Here is a 17,027-nt window from a genome sequence, read left to right as displayed (position 1 = left end):
TTTTGCATGTAGTGTGTCTTGCACACTGTGCAAATTATCTTTCCCAATTACACATCTTAGCCTCTTCACTTAATTTTTTGCTAGGTTCCTGCAACTTGTACCATAGCTAAGTACAATAATTAGCTGCCACTGAAGTGTCATGCAAGTTGCAAAGTAAAAGTGTATTCCTGCAATTTATGTTGTAGCCCTATACCTATAATATTAATGCTTGTCTGTCTATAGATAGCTGTCATTGAATCCCAAGTCTGAATTTCTTCGGTCACATTACTCACATATCATACATGCAGATGTATCATTTGACCTACTAGTACTGTGACTTTCTACCACAAGTACTACATTAGTTACACAACACAATCTTTCGATACAATACAGATAGCCACTTTGCAGCTCAGAGAGACTTTATAATTTATTACGCACTTACAGAGTGTACAGTATACTATAGGGTTGGGCGATACTGGTATTTTCTACTTGCGATTATTGCACTGAGGTGATCTTGCGATAATTGTGAGTATTGCTATGTCCACTATAAGTACTCTGTGTCATCAGGAGCTCATAAATAAGACATTATTGTAAGCCTACAGTATTCAACTCTGATATGTAATGGCAGCACAAGTTGCTGTCAGACCTTCAGTGTTTCTAGGTACAGCTCTCTAATGTTTGTGTCAATCCTGTAGTCACTGCAAAGCACTAATAACACAATTTCTCTCTTAGCAATTATGCAGAAAATGCAATAATATTGCACAAATGGTATTGCGGTATTTTCAAAATAGCTGCGGTTCTCAGTATTGCACATCATAGTATTGCATACAGGCGATAATATTGAAATATTGCCCAACCCTAGTATACTATTACAGATTGTATACTATTACAGATTGTACATAATACAGTGAATAAACACTACATACTGTACATTAGCACAAGTTAGTGATGACCAACAAAAGATGTTCAAACCCAGTCACAGCAGAAACATGGAGTCAGTTTAATAGATGGGATATCATACAGGTCACTTCTTCCTAACAGAGGACTTGGAAGGTGAACGTGTCCTAGAAGAGCTGGAAGCTTGAGGGGAGCGCAACCCACTTCGTGTTTGCTCCTCCAAGTCTCTTTCCTGTCTCCACCTCAACCTTCTAGCTGAAAACCATCTTAACACCTTTTGCTCTGAAGTATTCAAGTCATTTGCAAGCTTTGTAACCAAAAATTCGTATGGATGTTTTATTTTCTCAGATGTCTCTTCCAATACTGCTAAGTCTTCATCACTAAAGCGTTTTCTTGTGCCTGACCTCTTCTCTTTTCCCTTCTCCTCTACCCTGTCTTCTGGTGCTTTACGAGAATATTCCTCTTCACTGCTAATTGACTCAAAGCTGAAGGCACTATGGTGACGTTGTTTAGTAGCCGCCTGGACTGTAGCTGCAGTAGGCTCCTCCTTCACCAGTGAGGGTGTTTGGAATGATGCTAAAGTCATTTGTAAGCTCTTTGGGGTTGTTCTAGCACAAGAAAAGCCTTCCACTGGTGGATGTCCATCCTTTTTACCCTGCGTTTTGCTCAATTCTTGCTCGGTCGCTGGTTCGTCAGCAGTTTTCTCCGCCATTTTGGCTGTCGTTGTAGACCACGGTAGTTTCTTGAGGAAAACTCGACTGTACTACTCAGCTGCAGGCTGGGCTGTATCAGAAGACACCTCAGATCCAAATAGAGCTGAAGTTCTGAACCTTTAATATCACTCATGACTTAAATTGATTCAAGTCACGTGACCTGTCACTTTTCAAAATTAATGTGAGTGTACTATTAGAGTTGCGTATATTTTTGTTAGATGTGTGCTGCTAGGTGCATATGGACTAACTGCATGCATTTTAATCTAATTGATGAATATAGCTAATAGCTATATAATATTATGCTGTTTATACTGGTTTGAATGCAAAGGAAATCCTGCACTCCTCGGCCAGGCTGTCAGGCAGACTGCAAGTAGCAATCACAGGATCAGTTAAGTCACCACCTACTGTAGCTGGTCTGCGTTTTTATGCATTTAATTATGTGTAGCTGCACAAAACTAATACACTGTTAAAACAGATGTGCTATGGTAGCTAGCACCTTATAACACATTTGTTTAAACAGTGTATATGCTTTATGAGCTTTATAGTATGCTCACATTAGTAAGTTGATTCCTACTGAAGAAAACAGTTTAAAAGAAGAAAAGGGTGTTTCCCTTAGAAAAGCATTTTAGTTGTCTATTAGCAATGACATGTGTGTGATTTAGTTTAATCACAAGTTTGAGAAACGGCCATACCAAATTGCACATGCATTTATGGCTTCCTCACTAGGAATTGGATGAGATGCATGGCTCATTAAAACGTTTGACATTTGAATGACATAAGGTTACACTTACATACTTGTCACCTGACATATACACTATTATAGAGTATTAGAAATACTCTATACATTGAAGTGATCATTGTGATAGATTTACCACTTCTACTTCTACTTCTTAGTCAAAACATCAATTATATTAAAATTATCATTGATTTATCTAGTATAGTTGTTGATATTCCTGGAGCTGAAGTAATTTAATAAGTACATAACTTTAATTATTCTGTACAAATGTTTGCATGTATGACCATGCATTATAGCTATACTAAGCATGTTCTTACCTTGATATTTTTCTACAGATCCAAATAATTGGATTCTCATTGTTACAATTTGTTCTTCATCAACTAATTCTCAGATAACAACTTCACTACAATATAACATTAATTGACCCTGTTCTGGTGTTGCAATTTAAACTATAATATAAGTGCATGTTTGCTATAGGTGTGGCCATGCCATGTCAGGATAATAATGGAGTTCATTTACAGTTTTCTTTTGTAACAGCTCTATTAAATGTGTACGTATAGCTACATATGTATAGCTACAAAGGTTCGTAGAGATTTAAAGAAGAAAAGTACATAATGAACTGAAGTTTTACACCATTTGAGGCTTATAGGGTGGTGACAATTCTATTCAATAAAATTCCAAGAGGTATATACTTATTGCAATATCAACAACCCATGGAATTTACACTGTGGCTTTGTGGTTGAAGCAAGTGGTTAGCAATGTGGGTGTATCAGTTTTGACTGCGCCTTTCAATATGCACTTAATGAAGCTTTGTTTTACTTCACTTACATTTCTTTTTATCAAAACACCGCTTTTCTCAACTCTTGCTTTTTGTATTCACTATCAGTACTGGACACTGTACAATACCATGGTATACTGTTATGGTTAGTTAGGGTGCTAGTGTTCAGGAATCTAAGCACGGAGTATAGGAAAACAACCTTTGGCCCATTGCTGTGACACTAATACTTTTGTTGTGCAGTACATGCTAAAAAAGACATGCACTATTGTTAGTTATTTTGGAGTAACTATAGAATGTTCATTACTATAATAGACACAATACACTTGCACTTCAAACATCAAGAAAATGCCAAATAGAGTAAAACATATATATCTGTTAATGCACTATAGTCTAGCTGCATGCTTAATTCCCACACTATACGTGAAAGCATGCACATGCACACATGAGTGCACACACACACACAGATACAAAGCAGCTGACATTACCTCTAGCTATCTATAGGTCACCTAATTAAGACTATTCAGGCTTCATTATACATTTATGCATGCTGCACACTATACAAGAGTCTACATACTTTAGCACGCACATGCAAACACACACACAAGCCTAGCAAAGCTAAGCATACACACAACACACACATTGCACATAAACACACAAATTGAAACAGGCCTGCAGCAGTCATTGCCTATCCAGAGGAGCAATAGGTCACCCAGTACTTGTGTCTCCAGTTACAGCTGGGTAGACTGTGCAACACCCATACATGAATTCCTCTATTGTACACCCACTGTGCAGCTAGCTTAGGATATGGCATAATAATAATACCATTTACAAATTGAATTTTACTGTACAGCACTACAGCTATGTACAACTTGACATAACAAAGGTAAGCAATAAATAAGCAGTTTAAAAAGATATAAATTGACTTAGAGAAATAAATAGGGCGCTGTTCACATATTAACTATTAATGGTGACAAAAAACCTGCTTGCAAAATGTAAAACTTTTGGCTTTTGCAAAACAGTTTCAAATTACACTTTCGTGTGTCACCAAAATGCAACAGTGCAACAGTACTTAGGCTGAACATAAGTACCCAATAAACTACAAGAGGATATCTGTACTCAGCTTTCGCAAATGGCAATTAGTAAAATAATTTGGAGAAGATGATTTCCATTTTTCACAGAAATCATCAGGAAGATTTTCACCAAAGCCACTGGCTATAAGAAAGCCGTATTTTGTAACAGCCCAGTAGCCACTTGTGCTTCAAAATCCTTAGATGAACCATCAGGGATTGCAACACAATGCCATGCCCTCCTTCCTTTGTATCTACCATTCACTAAATAAGTTCATTGAACAGGATTTGATTGCCAGGAAATAACATCTTTCCACTTCAACTGGTATTCAGCTGGTATATCTCAGATATCCGACAAGAAGCTGTGGGCCATTGCAGTTGATAGCACATAGTTCTTGTGAAGTCACATCCGTAAACGTTCTGTGTTTCAGATATTTTGCCATATGTTGAAAACCTGATCTTTTTATCTTCTTTATTAAACCAAACTGCACCATCTGAAAAAAAAACGCATCAGCAGCTTTCTGGTCTGGCTCACATGATGCAACAATCTTGAATAATAAGCCCTGTTCCCTGGCTTGGTGGCCACATGCTCCAATACCCAAGTTATCCAAGTATTTAGCAAGTTCCACAACCCAGTGACCAGAGTAACAGCAGTCTGTAAATATGTATAGCAGCTTTCCATGGAAACATGTACTATACAGTGCAAGAATTTCATGTAGACAAATAGTACCATCTTTGAAGCACCAATTTCCTGTTTCAACCTCTCCATGGCCAGTATAATACATAAGTGCTGGAAAAAAATACAGTAGGTGTAACTATGTAGCATGCAATATCACCAGTGACAGAAATGAAACAGGTGTCTCTCCTGCAATATCACCAGTGACAGAAATGAAACAGGTGTCTATTAGATGTATACAAACATTTGAACCCGTCTCTGATTTAGACAGGAACCAACATTGCCAGGTATATTGGGTAGGTATAAACAGTGGAGCCATGCAGGACCAAGGGCCCAGGGAACCGCAGGGAACCTCAATGGTTCTTGGAATTTTATATAAATACTTTACAAATATGTTCTAAATTCATCTGTATGTCATGGTATCTAGTCTCGAATGGGCAGACCACTTTTTCTCAGTCATGACACCTCGTAAGTGTATTCTGAAAAAATATTTGGGTTGCAATAATTTTACTGTCTTTCATACTGTAGGCCATGCACTCTTCTTCACACCTCCAGCCACATAGGTAATGAATTCTCTAACAAGTCTTCACCTTCATCGCCACATACTAGCACAGAGTCTTTTTCTTGAGCTGCTAGTGTAGCTAACCTATAGCAATTACTGAAGCTGGCTACTTTCCTAGTTCAGCCTATTTGTTTAATGTTTGCAAAAAATTTGAATTTATATAGCAATATAGGTTCCACAATGTGCCTAATTATTATTTTAACACTATTTTTTTTGTTTTAATTAATTTATTTAGATTTTACAGCACAAGTGCTGAAGGTCTGTAGGACTCCTGGCCCTACAGCCTGTTAAAGTTGTTACAGAAAGTGTGTTTGAAAAGGTAGAAATAGGAGAAAAATCCATGACTGGACCTGGGAAGCCTACCACTGTTCTTATTTTCTTTACATGCATAAACCAGTTTACTTGTTGCTTTTTCAGTTTTTAGTAATATCATCATATACTCTGACACTGCATGCTTTCAAATTCACATGCAGCCAAACAGCACCAGGGTCAAACAGCAGGTTGTTTGCATTTATCGCTAGCTACAAACCTCCATTCTTTGAAATTCTGAACAACTTCCTGATGCATTTGATGTAGAATTCCTTGGTTTCCTGCACTCCTGGGATGTCCATTAAGTTATAGACTAACTGCTTGTCCTTATCCTTAAAATCATTTCTTGAAACTTCTCAGAGTCTCTTCTCACTCTGGGTAAGAAATCACGCTTTGGGGGGCCTGCTCCACTAAGTGGACTCTTCTTTAGGGGAACACTTTATACTTTCCTTGTATATATCACCGAAAGATCCAATTATCATGCAACTGCGATTTGCGAATTAGGCTATTTTCTCGGTCCATCATGGTTGGCACAAGCTCTGTTTGAAACACATTTGAGAAAAAATCCTATAGCTCTAAAGAATACTCTGAAAAATTCATCAGCTTGGAGCATAGCAGGTGGGGGGGTGTCGTTATACAGACATACACAAAGCAGAATCACTACATAGTTTTAAGATGAATTATTTAGCCATGCTTTAATTTGTACAGTGGAACCTGTGTTACGGTCACCTGGATTAAGCGGTCACCTCTGCATAACGGCCATGGACACGAGGTCCCAAATATTTTCCCATACAAATGTATGCATTGTTGTCTGCATTAAGCGGTCACCTGTCTAACGCGTATAACGGCCAACTAAGAATTCGCCTATGAATCACTGTATACATAACTTTCTCCTTCATATAGTGGTCGCTACCTTTTATGGTGGCTTATTAAGCCAACTGTCTGGCACCACGGTACCGTTTCAATTAATGCACAATTATCACACTTCCTGCCTTTCAATGAATACTATATAATCTATCAGGCTTCATTGCTTAAACGTATTCAATAGCTATAACCAGGGGCGGATCCAGAGTTTGGAAAGAGGGGGGGCACCTTGCTGAAAACCAGTTGAAGACCAAAAAAAAAAAAAAAAAAAAAAAAGGTCACGACAATAATAGCTAGTTATCCTTACCAACTATATCACGTCTGTTATGTAAAATAAAATCCTATTTATAGCTTCATAGGTAAGCTACACTGCCTCATGAACATTGTGACTGCTTTATTAGAGTAATTGACTACTCTATTAGAGTATCTCGATCTTGCATGCAATTTCTTGAAGGGGGGGGGGGGGGCATTTGCCCCAAATGCCCCATCCTGGATCCGCCACTGATAACCAACATTCATAACAAGCTCACCTTGTCCTTTCTGTACTAAAAATATTACTGCATTGCGGTTGGCGCGAGCCTCTTAATAATAATCACTCATTTATAACGGCCATAGCCACTAAAATGCTGCTGACCACCTTATACAGTTTTCTCTATAACAGCCACCTGTATATAAAGGCCAGATATATTTGGTCCCAAGGTGACCATTATAGACAGGTTCCACTGTAATTTATTGATATATGTAAAGTTTGCTTGTTGTTCAGGGCACAGCTGAAAAACAGCTTCGCTGATGCTGTCTCCCTGTTAAAATAACTATCATACAGTATGATAGTACTGTATAGTAGGGGCCACAAGGAGTAGGCGTGGACCACAAAATAATATCACCCCAAAAACAGCCTCAATTTCCCCTGACAATGATGAGGCAGTATTGATTAGGTAAAACTAAGCCCAGGCAGCTTTCAGATCGACCCGAAACGCTTTCAACAAGTTGCTACGGAAGTTAAAAAATAATTTATTTAACATAATTTTCTAGTAACTGACTGGCAGTAGCTGACTGAATAACTGACTGATGCCTTCAGACAAGCATAACTCAATAACGGCTAAGGCTACGGACTTGATTTTTTCACTGTTCAGTGTCACTTCAGCCCAACAGGTGCCTTTTGGCATATCGCAGTACATACAATGCATTCTTCATGGACTTACCTGTGTCCTCCTTTGTGTCCCATTCATCTTTGCTGACAGTGAAAAGTGTCGATTTTGGTGATAGCACATGATGGCTTCCCTTCGTAATGGAAATCGTCTGTATTTGTCGTAGTGGCTGTTTTAGATAGCAGAGGTGCTTTTCAAACAGTTCTTGATTCGTACAGTTGTGTAACGGGTTGAAAATGGCCGACAACGAAGCATAATGGATACTTCACTTTTCAGATGATAATTACTGGGACGCAAGCACCATTTCTTTCTTTCAGTATGCATGGATTGCAGATGTTCTTTTCGAACAGTTCTTGATTCAAAATGCTGCGTAACAGGTTGAGCATAGCTGACAACGAAGCGTAATGGATACTTCACTTTTCAGACGATAATTGGGGCATGTGGCATCATTTCAGATGCGGTATGCGTGGGTTCAACAGTACGAAAAAAAGTTAACAAACAAGTACACAGAAAAATTTGGAATTTTCAACTAGAGTAGAAACCATAGCACATCAATAAAAAGTACTGAAACAAGCTGGAGTAGTGCACGATATTAAATCATAGTAAAACAATAAGAAGTGTTATATCCCTACTGTACAATAAGAAGTGATATCCCTACTGTGCATTTCCATTATGGTATCTTGAGCACAGTAGGGATATAGCACTTCTTATTGTTTTGCTGTGATTTAATATCGTGCACTACTCCAGCTTGTTTCAGTACTTTTTATTGATGTACTATGTATGGTCCCTACTCTAGTTGAAAAGTTCCAAATTTTTCTGTGTACTTGTTATAAAATAAAATAAAAATACCTGACACAAAATGGCAGTTAATTTGTCTCGTGTGACCACACAGCAGTTTCACAGCTTTAAATTCAATATCGATTAGACTCACGCAAAAATAAAAACAAATTGATACTCTGAGCTGCATAAAAAACCTGTCTAAGCCGGTTACTGCATGGCCTTAATAGGTAGGTGGCTGCATTTTAGACACTTTTACAACTGATCATCATGCAGTATGGCAGTAGCTACATTAATGGAAATAAACAAATAAATAAATATTAGTGATCATGGAGACTTGTACTTTCTCAATACATTGACCAAAACTGAACCAGCGAACCAGCCTCACAATACCTTCCCAAAGCTTTGGCAGTAGCTATTGGCTAGGTTTCCCAAAAGGTGCATGCGGTGTGAACTGAGAAGTTTATAATTTATTTTGACAGACTGACTGAGTAACTTTCTGCTAACTGAACTAACTAATTTTATAACAGCTAAGACAACAGACTTAAGTTTTTTACTGTTAAATTTTACTGTTAAATTTTACTGTTAAACCTGACAAGTGCCATTTTGGCAAGAACACTATACAGTAGCTACATACAAGAGAGATGAACCAATACTAGACACAGCTTTATTAGTTTGGTCTATAGTTCTATGCACTATGTATACCTTTATACTACTATCCACTCTACCCAGAAATTTGAAATACATCATTACAACAGACTGATGACATCCATTTATCTCAGCACTTTGTACATTTACAATCATTGTCATCAGTACATGCATTTATTTTGATACAGAAAACTAAATTATGTATATAAAAATGCATATAAACTTAGCTGATCAAAATTAATTATTCTATACACATACATGTACATCAGTCAATTATAATAACTGGGGGCAAATCTTATTAACTTTTTAAGGATATCATCTGGAGGAGCATCACCAAATCCACTAGCTACTGAAAAGCCATAATCGCTAACACCAACAACTCCAACAGTTGTTGCTGCTTTAAAACTCTCAACTAAACATCCAGGAACAACAACAAAGTGCCATGCTTTCCTTCCTTTGTCTCTTCCTCTTACTACAAAAGTTCGCTCACCAGGGTTTGAAATTGTTGAAATAATATCTTTCCATTGCCACCGATACTTAGCTGGCATCTCAGGTAGCCGACAAGGAGCTCTAGGACCGTCAAGTTGATAACACATAGTATGGGTAAAGTCACATCCATATACATTTTGTGATCCAGATAGCTTGTGGTGTGTAGCAAATGTTATGTTCTTGTCGTCGTCATCAAATCCAAGTGCTCCACTTGAAAAGCACCCATCAGCAGCCTTCTGGTCTGGCTCACATGATGCAACAATCTTGAACAATAAGCCCTGTTCCATGGCTTGGTGACCACATGCTCCAATACCCAAGTTGTCCAAGTATCTAGCAAGTTCCACAACCCAGTGACCAAAGTAACAGAAGTCTGTGAATATGTATAACAACTTTCCACGGAAATAATCAAAATACAGTGCAAGAATTTCTTGGAGACTTACGTATAGTGCCATCCTTGAAGCATTAGTTTCCTGTTCCAAACTCTCCATGGCCAGTATAATATATGAGTGCTGGAATAAGATAAATACAACAAAACAAATTTATCATGTAGCTATATCATCAGTGAGGCTGGGAAAATTAGACTACTTGTAAATATTCTAAATCACAATAACAACAGGTTATCTGTCACCATAAAATGGAGAGCAGAAAAGAAGAAGGATGCAATGGCAGAGAGCCCGGGGTGCCACTTGCTATTCAACTTCTAGGAACTGACTCAATACTATAAAAATTTACAGGAGACCATAAGGCCATTCCAAGAAAATTCATTGCTTCTCATTTCCTGCCTGCATGCAAATTCTCTCCCATTTATTATGCTGTAAACTTAACATTATTTATCACGTGAATGTGTAGCAGTTATACACAGGCACTATTTCTAGCAATAACCTTATTCAGAGTCATGACCCATGGAGCTTTTATACTGTATTTTATGCCCTTAGTTTAGCTCTAATAGCTGTTGCGTGGTCATGGCTTTAAAAATTAGTAGCATATAGCTACAATCATACAGTACGATAGTATCATACAATACAATAGCACTGTATGGTAGGGACCACAAAGAAGTAGACGTGGCCCACGAAATAACATCACCCAAAAACCAGCCTCAATTTTCCCTAACAATGATGAGGCAGGTAAAACTAAGCCCAAACAAGTTTTCAGACTGACCCGAAATGCTTTTAACAAACTACTACGGAATTTTTAAAACAATTTATTTAATGGAATTTTCTACTGAGTATTGACTGACTGACTGACTGACTGACTGACTGACTGACTGACTGACTGACTGACTGACTGACTGACTGACTGACTGACTGACTGACTGACTGACTGACTGACTGACTGACTGACTGACTGACTGACTGACTGACTGACTGACTGACTGACTGACTGACTGACTGACTGACTGACTGACTGACTGACTGACTGACTGACTGACTGACTGACTGACTGACTGACTGACTGACTGACTGACTGACTGACTGACTGACTGACTGACTGACTGACTGACTGACTGACTGACTGACTGACTGACTGACTGACTGACTGACTGACTGACTGACTGACTGACTGACTGACTGACTGACTGACTGACTGACTGACTGACTGACTGACTGACTGACTGACTGACTGACTGACTGACTGACTGACTGACTGACTGACTGACTGACTGACTGACTGACTGACTGACTGACTGACTGACTGACTGACTGACTGACTGACTGACTGACTGACTGACTGACTGACTGACTGACTGACTGACTGACTGACTGACTGACTGACTGACTGACTGACTGACTGACTGACTGACTGACTGACTGACTGACTGATGCCTTCAAACAAGCATAACTTGATAACGGTTAAGGCTACAGGCTTGATATTTCCACTGTTCAACATCACTTCAGTCCAAGAGGTGCCTTTTGGCATACCACAGGATGTACAATGCATTCTTCATGGACTTACCAGTGTCCTCCTCTGTGTACCATTCATCTTTGCTAACAGCAAAAAGTGTCAATTTGGCAATAGCATGTGATGGCTTCCCTTCGAAACGGAAATCGTCTGTATTTTTCATAGTGGCTATTTTGATAGCAGAGGTGCTTTTCAAATAGTTCTTGATTCGTACTGCTGTGTAACATAGTCCACAATGAAGCGTAATGGATATTTCACTTTTCAGACGATAATTTATATAACTGGGGCGTGCAGCACCATTTCTTTCCTTGGGTATGCGTGGATTGTGAGCATAACGGGTTTAACATAGCTGACAGTGAAGCACAATGGATACTTCACTTTTCAGACAATAATTGGGGAGCGTGGCACCATTTCAGATGCGGTACACATGGGTTCACCAGTCATAATAATTATTTACAAAAAAAGTTAACAAACAAGTACACAGAAAAAATTGGAATTTTTAACTAGAGTAGGGACTATACCACATCAATAAAAGGTACTGAAACAAGTTACAGTAGTGCACAATATTAAATAATAAGAAGTGTTATCTTACATTTGCTACACGGAGTTGGCTTTCAAATCATAACTCAGTGGTTTGTAATCCAATTCTTCTATACTACTGCAAGGACTTTCTATGAAGATTATTCCAGCTATACACCGATTTTCAGCTCATTGTTCTAAGCGGTTTGCCTAGTAGGCGTAATAACTAATACTTTTTTATTCATAAAAATCGATCGCGTAATTGTGACACAGGTTGGGTTTTGTGTTATGTCTACGTGGTCTTTATCTCGATTCCTTTCAAACCACCAAAAGGCACTCCTACGATGGTTACTCCATCTACATAGCAATTTTCAACTCATTCCATGAAGTGGTTTACCCTGTAGGCATTACAACAAATCGATCTTATTTTACGCGAATAATCGGTCATAACTCCTGAACCATTCATCGGATTTGTGCTAAATTTGATGCTAGAGTTCGCCTTTGGTCTCCCTTTCTGTGTGCCAAATTTCAAGGCGATTGGAGCACGCGTTTGCGTTTTATAGCAATTTTTACAAGTGTGCGAAAACACAAAGAAGAAAGAAAAAACGAAGAAAAAGAAACTTTGGCAGCTTGTATCTCGGAAATGGCTGGAGCAATTGCCTTCAAATTTGGAATGTAGACTCCCCTGGCTGGCGGACCACTCTGTAGCAAATTTGGTTCCAATCGGATAAGGAATCACCGAGATACAAAGGTGTGAAAATGACGTTTTCTTTCTTCCTGTCAATATACTCATGGTGTGGCGCGCCGGTTTCTTGGGCCGCACGACACACTGCCGTGTGTCTTGATTACACGTGATGTCACGTGAAATTGTAAGCGCGGGCCCGACCGACTGCATTAAATTTTTTCTGCAAATGAAATAATTTTGAAAATCACGTGTGCAGATCATGTGTTCTTAATTAAAGACAACACATCATCAGCATCCTCGTGATATAGTTTTCTTTGTTTTGTTTTTTGTTTTTTTTGTTTTTGTTTTTTTTTTTATTTTTTTTTTTCCCAGGGTGCATATAGTCCAAAAGGGACCATTGAAGATTGTCCAATGCTCTAAAATTGTAGAATACGATGGGAAAGCTCTTTTGGAGATTTATGTTTAAATCTGATGCTACTAGAAGAGTATGAAACCTAGATTTTTTAACTGTGCATGCATTATTATAGCTACATTCATTATTTGCATTTTGTATGCTTGTGTTTAAAATTTTTTATCATTTTCATTTTCAAACCGGCCTAGCTACCTACCCAAATTTAAAATAATTTTTCCCGCGCAACATAAGATCAAATAGGTATTGTACAGTGTAAGCAAGACGGCAGCTTTCAACTGAAGAATACTGATGGCAGCACGCACTTTAAGAGGATACTTGCAACGCATCTCGAAACGCGCCTAGGATACGCCCGTGATAGTCGCAAGGCAATAGCTACGGCGAGGTGTTTCACTGAGTTGATCAGTTGAAGGTCAGCCAGTTGGGAGTCTGAAAGTCAACTGAATAATAGAGTAACCCCCCTATAGTGCATGACGTTTTTCCTTGCCAATTTTCGCCGCTGGAACTACAAAGCTACTAGCTACCTGACGTAGCTACAGTATACCTAAACAAGGTGTGAAGTAAATTAAGAGATGAAACGTAAACGTATTTGGTGGGCCGGCGGATCATTGACAGCGAAAAACCCAGCAACTAACCACTGAACCACAAGTATGCTGTCTCTGAAAGGCTTCCTTCAGGTCAGTACTATAATGTGATTATCATTTATGAATATTATGTATTATGTGGGAGACATCCTGTGTGCATGTGTATATTCCCCACAGTAGCATGGCATTTATGTACAGTAGAAATCTTATGTAGTAGCTATATACACAAATGTAACAAGATCCAGTAGTGGATACTTCATCAGGCTTAGAGTCACCAATAATCTTTTGCTGTGTATAACCTAGCTGCGTTGGCTACTGTTTTAAATATTTTGCAGATTACTTGTCTTGGTTGCTACTCCACCATGCATGGATAAACAAAAAGGATGATCGTGTTGATGATACCTATGAATTGACAAACACATGTTACTGCATTTAAAACTGCTTTATGCTGTATGTAGCACTATATCTTACAAGTGTATGTTGTATCTAATTGTATCATGGACTTTAACCACTATTTTATTGTAACTGCATGCATTATAAATACTTTCAATTGAATGGGTTTTTTGTCTGAATTACAGCCAAAACTACCCTAAAATTCAGGTATCTATTACAGTTTATATAATAACCTTATACGAAGGTTAATTTAAACCTTAATTACTTGGTTGTTTAACTGTAATTGATGTTGTACCTACCATTTTGAAAAGGTGAAAATAACTATTCTGTATCAATTTATGCCTTGTTTGCAAAAGTTCTTTTAACCAATGCATGGTTGAAACTACACCATAAACTTCTGGTAATAACAACCGGTTGAGGAATCAGTTAGCTAATTTAACCATTATATTGTTCTGGGTTGCCTGAGATACATACAAAACAACCCAATTTTTTGGGTTATTCTGACTTTTATTTTTTACAGTGTGGATTTTTAAGTTTTGTTGTATATGACTAAACTGTTAATTGCCATGCTAAAAATGCATTCATCACACTGCTACACAGGTGAAACCACATATGTACAATGCACTAAGTGAAAACAATTGCTTTGTGTGTATGGAGTTTAAAATCCAGCATGAATCAAGTTATACTCATCGCAAGGAAAAATAGGTTAGGATCTTGAGCTCAGGGCACACAGTATATACATTTAAAGAATCATATTTGCAGAATGTACATACCTTAAGACTAATTATTTGTTGCCACCAAATTAATGCAATGGAAATACTTAGTAATAAATATATAAACTATCAAAGAAGGTAAACAGGTTTTGTTTTTATGGCTATGTTTGGCAAAAAAGACATGTTAGCTAGGTAAAAAATTTTTGGAAGCCATGATTCATTGGTATGCAGGTAGGATAACAAAGTGAAACTAACACTACATATATTCATATGAATCATTTAGCATTGATAGCTAATCTGTCAAATTAGATCCAGAACAAATGCCAAAACAGATTCCATAGTGATTAGTAAGTGAAGTTCTACACAAGTTTGTATGCTGTTAAATTGTAAATAATGCGGCTACTTGAAAGATGAAGCTAATAACATCAGCTGTCCTTCTCAACCATCAAAATTTGTGATACTTCAGTACATAAGCATTTCAAATATGGTCATAGAGTTGAGGAATCTAGTAACCAAATAACAAAACTGTACCTACCTCTCTTGTAACTAGTAACTTGACAGTAGTTACAACTGTCCAAATGTAATGGCAACTATACATTTACACTGAACAGTTACATAGTTATAGTGTCCATATTTTAAAAACCAAAAATGCTATTTCAGTTTTTTCATACTACTGCCAATTAGGTAGACACATCCTGTGTACGATACTCCATAATTACAGAATTTTGAAATGAAATGACTACATTGTTTGTACATAACATTTTGGGAAGTCAAAATTGAGACAAGATAATCTTATTGTAATACATCCTTGAACAGAATTTCCTAAGTTAGAGCATTACTTCCTCCATTACTTCTTATAATGTTTGTGTACAGTACATATTATGTTGTGATGAATAATTCTTTAAAAAATTTTTAATCCATTCATGTGTTTAACATGCATATGCTTTTCCTAAATTTCATTGCATATAGTCTCATTAATTTAGTGACAGTGCACATGCTTGGCATGATTGTGACCCCTAAAGTTGTCCATCACTATTTCACACATTCAAGGATATTATTATGCTTTACTATTTATCATGCTATTTATATTATGTATATCCTTTCTAACAGTCAGTAGCATACCACATTGTTAAATATTAGCTGGTTATTTAGCTGAAAATGGAGCAGCTTTTCATCACAGAAAGTGTACTGCACTGGAGTGATACATGAACAAAATATTGTCATAGCTAAGAGTACATGTTGAACTGTAATTGTAGCCAGGCGACAGACCTTTGGACTCTAAGTGACTATATATGTCTTGATTCTTCATCCTGGAAACAGCTAAAATTATTTGATTTGGTGAGAACTTATCATGTACAACTAACAAGTGTGGTTAGAAATTTCATACCTTGTAAACTTCATGTTTTAATATCTATATAGTTAAACAAATTGCAATATCATTTATCGTGTCTATATGCCAATAAGGTTGATGACAATCTACAACATATAACCTATGTTCAATAAGGCATATCCTAATTTCATCACCATCACACACATACACGCACTTACGCACACACGAACAAAGCAAAAGCAAAGCCTTCAGCTACTATGCTGACATGGTCACATGTACCCAGTGGACTCCTGAGTACTACTCAGATACTATGAGTCGGTGCAGGTAAATCCTTCTGGGATAGAACTGGTTCCCCACAGGAGGCTCTCATAGGTGAAGCTGTGGGCACTCCATGTCCTACCTGAACCTTCACCCGTTAAGTGAGACATGGACAATTGGAATTTGCTTCCCCATCACCAGGTATCCATTGATGTTATAGCTGGGTAAGCTGCTTCCCCATGCAGGTCCCCATTTATCAGCTGGGTGAACTGGAGCAACGTGAGTAAAGTTCCTTGCTCCAACAGCAACTGCATGGACATGACCAGCCTGGAACCTTTTCATTACTAGGCCGGTGCTCTAACCACTTGGCTATGCTGCCTTACACACACACACACAACCCACACATAGAATTATGCATGCACGCGTGTACACACATTTAATATAAACTAACATAATTAAATAAAGTAACATTTAAACACAAGTATAGCTAAAAGTACCTATGGAAGCTAGTGTATTTTTTCACTACTTCATCTTGTTTAGCACTGAACTCCTTATATGAGGACTAAGAAGGAATGCTGAAAAATGGTGCCCAGC

At 37.8% G+C, this 17,027-nt stretch overlaps 2 protein-coding genes across 2 annotated transcripts; both read right to left on the bottom strand.

Annotated features, from left to right (window-relative positions):
* Positions 1 to 1,003: 1,003 nt before the first annotated feature.
* LOC136236827 (paired box protein Pax-6-like) lies at positions 1,004 to 1,588 on the bottom strand. The gene has a single exon (XM_066027059.1). It carries the CDS (start codon positions 1,586 to 1,588, stop codon positions 1,004 to 1,006), a length of 585 nt encoding a protein of 194 aa, XP_065883131.1.
* Positions 1,589 to 9,412: 7,824 nt separating this feature from the next.
* LOC136236518 (uncharacterized) lies at positions 9,413 to 10,283 on the bottom strand. The gene has a single exon (XM_066026688.1). It carries the CDS (start codon positions 10,129 to 10,131, stop codon positions 9,424 to 9,426), a length of 708 nt encoding a protein of 235 aa, XP_065882760.1. The 5' UTR covers positions 10,132 to 10,283; the 3' UTR covers positions 9,413 to 9,423.
* Between the last annotated feature and the right edge of the window lie 6,744 nt (positions 10,284 to 17,027).

This window comes from Dysidea avara, chromosome 10 (assembly GCF_963678975.1).
Source record: "Dysidea avara chromosome 10, odDysAvar1.4, whole genome shotgun sequence".
Lineage (NCBI taxonomy): Eukaryota > Metazoa > Porifera > Demospongiae > Dictyoceratida > Dysideidae > Dysidea > Dysidea avara.
Note: the sequence above shows the minus strand (reverse complement) of the source record. Positions and strands in the feature narration are given on the sequence as shown.

What these genes read in the sequence shown, in the direction of transcription:
- LOC136236827 (XM_066027059.1), bottom strand. Translation starts at nt 1,588, where the DNA reads ATGGCGGAGAAAACTGCTGACGAACCAGCGACCGAGCAAGAATTGAGC.
- LOC136236518 (XM_066026688.1), bottom strand. Translation starts at nt 10,131, where the DNA reads ATGGAGAGTTTGGAACAGGAAACTAATGCTTCAAGGATGGCACTATAC.